At 44.4% G+C, this 8,378-nt stretch overlaps 1 protein-coding gene across 1 annotated transcript; it reads right to left on the reverse strand.

Annotated features, from left to right (window-relative positions):
* Positions 1–240: 240 nt before the first annotated feature.
* LOC123387341 (coatomer subunit zeta-2-like) lies at positions 241–1,342 on the reverse strand. The gene is given in 3 exon segments (XM_045064594.1): positions 241–602; positions 756–1,055; positions 1,057–1,342. Coding segments are annotated over 3 exon segments (633 nt in total). The 5' UTR covers position 1,342; the 3' UTR covers positions 241–554.
* Between the last annotated feature and the right edge of the window lie 7,036 nt (positions 1,343–8,378).

Genomic DNA, 8,378 nt, shown 5'->3' on the forward strand with positions numbered 1-8,378 from the left:
AGGGTCTGAGGCTTTCTTGACCCAGCCCTGCCACTCACTACTTCTGAGGCCTTGAGAAAGTAAGTTCCTTTAATCAGGCACCAGCTTTCTCCGGTTTAAATTGAGAGCGTTCACCTGTAATTTGTGTTTCACAGCCCAAATTTAGCTGGAAACTAAAAAACAAAAATAAAAACAAAAACAAAACAAAAATGACAACAACAAAAAACTACTTAAATCCCAGCCCCCCATTTTCTTTCTTTCTTTTTTTTTTTTTTTTTTTTTGGCAGGAGACAAAGCAGGTTTATTAGGGTTCTGGGGCCAGGGATGCCTAAGGTCTGAGTTAAGGCAGCTCAGCTGGTTCTCATGGCCCAAGGGGCAGGCCAGGGCAGTGAGAAGGGGTGAGTCAGTGCTGAAGCCCAATCTTTGCATCTCAGAGTCCCTGGCCAGAGACCTCAGGAGTCAGTTCTGGGAGGGCTTAGGAATACAGAAGGATCTCTCCTGTTCCCTGGGGTCTTTGAGCTTTTGCCAGGATTGCGGAAATGCTCTGGGGGCAGGGAGACCTGAATGCACAGCCTTCATTTCAGTAACGACCATTTAATTTGTTCCTTGGCAGACTGAAGAACTTGGGGCTCCACGCGGGATGGCTTGGGTCGTGGGATGGCTTGGGTCGGGGATGGCTTGGGTCCCGTCCCCTGCCTTAGCTGTCACAGCAGGAGGGAGTTAGTGCACTGAGGCGGGAAGGTCCATAAAAGCAAAATTAGTCTGGGCAGAGAGACCTGGGCCACACTCTGTTCGCTCAGGCTGCCGTCATCTGCCCTAAAATTCACTTTCTGGATCACTTGCTGGGGGTCGCTCTCCAGAATCACGCCGCCATCCACAATCTCATCCAGCACCAAGAAGGCCCCGTCCATGTTCTCCAGCAACCAGCGCTTCTCCACGTTCTTCCTTAACACGTGGCTCAGGGACTCAAACAGACAGGTGAGAACAGACATAAGCATCAGCTCATTCTCGTGAGAGGAGCCCACCACATACAGGAAGAGATCAATGCTGTTCTTGTAGACGATGGTCATGCCCCCCGAAAAATGCAATCTCACTGTCAGTCCGGCTGGTCTTGTTGAAGACATTTTTCTCGAAGGCCATCTGCTCCTTCAAGGAGGGGAATGTATCATCATAATACTTGGCCAGGAGGCGGTGTCCGTCATTATCTAGTATGAAAACAGCCTTGACGGTGTAGAGGGAAGGTTCCTGCATCCGCAGCCCCGCCGGCTCCCCGGCTCGGCCGGGCGGCGCCGGGCCCCCGGCCTGGGCCGCTGCGGCCCCCTCCCCCGGGTGCGGACGTGGCCAGGCCTCCGGCCGCTGCATTCCGCCCCCCGCCTCGCGCTCCCAGCCCCCCATTTTCTAATCTCAAAAATGAGGGTGAGGAAGAAGAAGGCAGCGGGAGAAGGATGCACAGAAGAAAGAAGAAATGCTCATGTTAGGAAATGTTAGTTTGGGTGATTTTTAAGTTTCTTCCAGAACTCACATTCTATAGCTTTAGTGCACCAGGACTGAAATTCACTGCCATGCTCTGTGATGACTTTCTCAGCTCTTGCAGTTTACTCAACAATGTAGGTAAGACAAAAACAAATGTACCCATGGCATCAAAGGACATTTTGTTACCCCTCCCTTCCCTTCCTTTTATGAGAAAATGCTTTCTATTCTGGCTTGAATCCTGGTGCCTTCTGTCTGATTGGCTTTTTTTTTTTTAAGTTATTTTTTATTTTCAGCATAACAGTATTCATTATTTTTGCACCACACCCAGTGCTCCATGCAATCCGTGCCCTCTATAATACCACCACCTGGTGCCCCAACCTCCCACCCCCCGCCCCTTCAAAACCCTCGGATTGTTTTTCAGATTGACTTTTTATTCAGAACTTCATTCTCTGTCCGGAGCTCAGGTCCATTTTTTTCAAGATCCACCTCCAAGGTCATCTCCTTTGCCAAGCCTTCCCTGACTAGCCCAAGAAAAGAAACCATTTCCTCTTCTGGCCCTATCTCTAGAACAGGTTTTAGGACACTGGATTGGAATTCCTTAGCTACTTGTTGCTACACCTTCCTCCACCTGTTCACTCTTTTAAGGGGAGGCACATGTCTTCATTCACTTGATACCTGGAGCACTTATAGAGCAGTCTGGCTTTGATACTGCCTTGTTGGTAAGAATGGTAACAACCCTATCAAAACAGCCTTTGTCATCCACAGACGGATTTCTTCAGAGACTAGGACTATGGTATAACATGGAAACACATTACATTCACCATCCAACCTCTGTGCTTAATTTAGAACCTGGGGCTCAGAGAGCTACAGTGATTGACCCAAGGCGAGCCGGCGACGCAGACAGAGAGTTACACATCAACTTCAGGACTCCTACTTGGGTCCTGGGCCTTTCTCTCGGTCCTGCTTCTTTGGTATCCTTTGCTGCTCACCTACTATGTGCTGGGCTTTGCTATGTATAGGACAATGGAATTAACATGCCATGGCTCCTTCTCCCAAGCCCTACTCCACCAGCTTTACAGTCTAGTAGAAGAGCAAAGCCACGTCCCCACATCATCTAACTATCCATGAAAACATATTCCCCACTGATCCCCCAAGGTACTATCTCCAAAGTGTCACAGAGGCCGGCAGATGTTCCTTCAGGAACGCTCCTCTGTCCTCACATGTGCTGAGCTGCCTTATGCCCCTGATTCCGAACCCAACACTTTGTATTCTGACTTTGACAGCTGTTTCTGTCCACATTCTGCCCCCTGTTCTGGAGTGTCTGACTCTTCCTCCTGACATTTTGTACCCAAGCTTTCCTGTGTGATCATGAGGCTCTTCTCAATCTGTCTTTTGCTTTCTTGATAAAGGCTCCCTCCTGTAGTTTTCAGCCTCACAAACTCCCCCTGCCACACTCCTCCCTGTTTCTTGGGATAGCACTAGCATCCACAAAATGAAATTAACTTGAAATTGGCACAGTTGCAGAGATACTTTCATTGGCCACTTTCTTTGTGTCTCTGGCAATGTCAGCTTGCTTTTAGTGGAGAATGAATCTGCGAGGATTCTGCTAAGCAGACCTGCTACGGCACATTTTTCTTGAGATGATGGTTTCCAGTGCAGCACTTGGTTTGCAAATTAGAGCACCATTTGCAAAATGCAATCCTTGCTCTACCTAAAACGCTATCAGGGTAGAGCGTGGATGGCTTTGTAGAATATTATTTTTGGGGTAAGCTTGTGCAGAATTTGATAAAACCTTTTCCTCATGATCCATAAGCCAGATGTTTCCACTGAGAGAACCTGGCTTGTTAGTGGTGAATCTCACATATGAGTGTAACAGTTACTAGCTAAGCTCTTCCCATTCTCTGTTCAGGTAAATGGGAAAGAACTGGAGAAAGGTGTCAGAGCCAACCATGGCCAAGGAGCCTCCTGAAAGCCAGGTGGGTGAAGGGGAAAGACAGTCACCTCACTCTCACTTTCCCCGGGAAGCATAGATAGAAAGAGCCTGTGGGGGCAGTGTTCAAATCCCAGTTGCTCTATGTATAAGAAGGGGTGCTTCCTGACCCTGAATTTCAGTTTCTGCCTTTATAAAATGCTAGTGAAGAACACTCATCTGAGAGAGCTGTGTGGAAACAAAACAAAAATGTGGGTAGGCTAACCCTCGCCCCAAATACCTGTGTCTATGAAAAAGACTTGATCATAAGGAGGAGTAGGGAAGAAGGGCTGGGGTAAAGGGGACACATGGATGTCAGAGATGACTAACAAACTGGCCAAGGAAGAGACTCCGGGCTGACATTCAAGGGTGAGGAGCTGGAAGGGGCTGATGGCCAAGGTCAAATTACCACATCTAGGGGAAACGGACAACTGGGTCTGCCCTACCTCGGAATGAGTTAGAGGGAGATTTCTAGGGGACTGAAGAGAGACCTGAAGCAGCCCTCCATCCTGACAGGATGGGATCCTGTCTATCAGGGGTAGGGATCAGAGGCTTGGGTCGGGTAAGCATGTCAGGACACTAAGCAGGCTGGCTGCCACCCTGGCAGGACTCCAGTCTCTTTGCAGCACTGGTGTAGGCATCAAATATTGGAACTAAAACCCCACTACTGGCACTGGGTTCTTGCATCCAGGACCTGACCAAGAAGGGGTTGAGGGGATCCATTCTGACTGGATAGCAAAGCCAGCTCCAAACCCCTAATAAACAGGCCTCTGTGGTCAGAACGGGCTGAGTGCCCAGCAGGGTGGTGCTAAGGAGGCTTCTGGGACATCTGAGGAGGAGACTCAGCAACGGCTCAGGGTATAGCTTCATGTTGAAATTCCAGAAACCTTACCGCTTATGGTGATTTTAATTCTTCCATCTTTGAAAGCCTCGGTGGAAATATTTGACTCCTCTGGACTTACTCCTACAGATAACATGGAACCACGGAAGCTCTTAGAAGACTGGATTCAATGGGCAGAGCCGCGCTTAACATGTATCAGACATTGTTTAGAAGGAAAGACAAGGTGACCACTCAGAAGGCATATCCTGCCGTGGTTGCGGGATGGAGAAGGGACAGAAGGACACATGTGCTCAAGTGCTCAAGGAGAATTGCCAGAATTCTCCTGTAAAGGCTGGCCTGCTATCCCCACCCTACTTTTCCTTGCAATGGAGAGGCCCACTGGGGTTGTAAGAAGGGGTAAGGCTGAGAAGCAGGCCGCATGGGGTGGCCCAGGCAGAGCCTCGGAAGGAGGGTGGGAGAGATCACACTGGCTCACTCCATAGTTGATTTTCAAGCCACTTCCTGCTTCCCATAGGAAGGGTGAGCTTGGTCACCACTCCTGCTTCTGAGAGAGAATTTTTAATGGAGCATAAGGAGCACCAGCAGCCAGGGAGGGCTGCAAGAACAAATCGACCTTTGCTCCTCACCGTGACCTCAGGTGCTTCATTAATACGTAACAGGCATGAACGTAGAGTTGGCATATGCTAGGCCCTTGACAGATACCAGCCCATTTGTTCCTCATTAGAACGCCATTCCCATCTCTATTGTACAGATGACAATATGGTAGCTCAGAGAATGTTAACTCACCCAATGTCATAGAGCTACTACGTGACAGATCTGAGCAGCTGGGACTTGAGTCATATACTGAAGACTTGTGTGCTTTACTGTAGGAACACTGTGCCTCAGTTTCCCCCACACACATATACGTATGCACTTATCATTATTCATCTAGGTGTTCATGAAAGGTGATATTCCAAATCCATGGCTCAGTGAAGAAAAACAAGTTACAGGCATAGCATACTATTTACATATTTAAAAAGCAAACACCTATGAGATAAAACTATGTTTCTATAGTCAACATTTGTGAGTATAAATACCTAGAAGAGTCTAGAAGAGTAGGCTGAATGAATAATTGGTTTTCTCTGGGAAAGGATCAAGGATGGAAGGGCATGGTCAAGAGTTAGTTTTCTCCATAATGTTAAAATTATTGTCATATTCAAAAAACAAACAGCAAAACAGGGTGGCAGTGAGCGCAGGTGAGAAGCAAGCTTTATAGTTACATATTTTATCTTTACTGTGTTTTTCATTTTTATATTTACTAAAATAAAGAGTATATGCTAGAGAAAGAGAATGTTGTTAGAAACTGTAAATCATAAATTATGGGTTCCATAGATTGACTTAGATGTTTTCCCTTGATCGTGGCATGGCTTTTTGAGGTGGGTTGGAGGCAGGTGGTGGTAGGACTAGGACAGCCATGAGAAGAAAGGCAGATGGTGGCTGCTTGGGAATAGAAACCTCTGGATCCTCTTCCAACTCACCCACTGCTGCCGTCTCTTAGGAATTTCACAGTGGAATTTTGTGTGTGCTGTGTTAGCACTCATGGCTGGCAGCATACGCATTGGCCCAGTCCTCCCCAAACTGTTCTTACCTTTTCGAAGAATGCATGCAGGGCAGAGGGCTGGGTCATTCTTATGGCATCTTTGAACCTGTTCAGAGGATGATCATGAGTCATTCAAACCTTGTCCAAAGATCAGCTTTCTTTGAGAACAGGATGAACAGATTGTAAGCAACTACTTCATTAGGGTGATTTGAAGCATAGAGTGAAAAATTGCTTACATGCTTGACTTAGTTGTGTTGATTCCAAACCCTCTTCTTCCTCCATATTGTCCAACATCACCAAGCCACCTCTGAAAAGTCCAGTGGGTACTTTCCGTACTGATGCTAAGTGAAGGGTCAAGCTGGTATCACTAAGAGCTCGAGGTCTGGAGTCAGACTCTGGGTGTGAATCTTACACAGCTGCTTCTGTAACCTGGGTGCTTTCTTTTTAAACCTACTGTCATTATTTGAAAGACGCAAACAATAGGAATTTAAACCTCAGAGCTTTAGTGAGGATGATGGACTCATTTAAGTAAAGCATTTCACATAGTATCTGGCACAAGGTAAAAATTCACAAATGGGGTGACTGGGTAGCTCAGTTGGTTAAGGTCTGACTCTCGATTCTGGCTCAGGTCATGATCTCAGAGTCAAGAGATTGAGCTCCTCACGGGGCATGGAGTCTGCTTAAGATTCTCTCTCTCCCTCTGCCCTCTCTCTCCGTCTCTGAAACAAAACAAAAACAAAAATGGGTACCTAATAGTACCCATTATGGTGATGCCTGCTTTTAACACATATTGTCTCCTTGTTTCTTAAATTTTATTTGTTTATCCTTAAAAAGGTAAGAGATATTCATCATCGGGAAAATGTAAAATAAAACAAAAACATTCAGCACAAAGGATAAAATGGAAGTTATATGTAGTCCTACTACCTGGGTTTTTGTAGGTTGTCTTTTTTTTTTTTTTTAATGAATGTATGTGAATGCATATACTTATACAACCAAATTAGAATCATAATGTATAGATGATTTTATACTCTGTTATACTGAATTGTTAATAAAAAAAAAAGTGGCATGGGAAACCCTAGGACAAAATACAGGTTCTATAACATTATTTTAATGACTGCACAGTCCATATTCATAAACTTTTAATTACTGATGTTGAAGATAAGAAATATGGCTCCTGTCTTCAAGGAGCTTATCACTGATCATTTGGGAACAGCATCCCATTGGGCATACATAACATTTACAGTCTCATAGCACTGGTGATTTAGAGTTCCAGTATTTCTCCCTTATATATTACAAAAGTGAAGAACGTCTTCATACACATTTGTTCACTACCATGGGAATTCCCATCTTTAAAATTCCAGTTTCACACACGGAATTACCATGTGGAACATTACCATGTTGATTTCGATTTAAAAATATCTTTGAATTAAGCACTCCAAGTATTTGAGGGTGTCTGTTTCCTCATACCCTTACCAATCACCTTTTTAGTCACTGCTAATTTGATAGCCAACAATGAACCTGACTTAATTTGAATTTCTTTTACTACAAAAATGTGTGTATTTATTTATTTATTTATTTATTTTTTAAAGATTTTATTTATTTATTTGTCAGAGAGAGAGAGAGAGCAAGAGCGAGCACAGGCAGAGTGGCAGGCAGAGTCAGAGGGAGAAGCAGGCTCCCTGCGGAGCAAGGAGCCCGATGTGGGACTCGATCCCAGGACGCTGGGATCATGACCTGAGCTGAAGGCAGCTGCTTAACCAACTGAGCCACCCAGGCATCCCAAAAATGTGTGTATTTAAAACACACTTTTTGACCATTAGCAATATTGGAAACCTAAAGTGTTTAGTAATATAACATTTCAAAAAGTGCAATTAGGTTTAGATGAAAAGTTTGTCTTCTTCCCCTTAAGTTCCCCCCAGCCCCCTGCCACCCTCCCCCAGGTTAGCATCTGCCTAACATTGCTAGATGAGGGTGAGGGCTTGGCTTCCCCAGTGTATAGAACAATGCCTAGCACATAGCAGGCACTCAATATATATTAAATAAATGAGAAGTTTCCTGAATACCATAATAAATATTTTCTATGGATAACATAAGCACTTACATGCATACTTCTTATATTTTAATAGAAACAGGAACTTACCAAACCCAATCTTCTTATGTATATTTGACATTTTTTCATATATTTAGACTTTCTTCATTTTTAAAAAAAAATGCTGCATAATACCATCATCCAGTTAATGGGCTCCCTACTGAAACATTAAGTTGCTCTCTGTATCTAGCTATTGTTTATGGGCCCTTTGTAGTTCTCCCTTAGGAATTATTTGTTCATATTGTTTACCAGTGTTTCTATAAACTCTTTCTAAATGTTTTAGGAACTCTGTATAGTCAGGACAATAAGGCTCTGTTTATAATGTATAGTATAAATATTTTCCTTATTTTCTAAGGTCTTTTAATGTTCTTTATGGCATTATTTTACATAAGTATAAATTTTTATGAAGTTAAATCTATCTGCATATTCATTTTTTAAATTTTCTGCA

The sequence above is a fragment of the Mustela putorius genome, unplaced genomic scaffold (genome assembly GCF_011764305.1).
Source record: "Mustela putorius furo isolate JIRA1106 unplaced genomic scaffold, ASM1176430v1.1 tig00003853_pilon_pilon_pilon, whole genome shotgun sequence".
Classification (NCBI taxonomy): domain Eukaryota; kingdom Metazoa; phylum Chordata; class Mammalia; order Carnivora; family Mustelidae; genus Mustela; species Mustela putorius.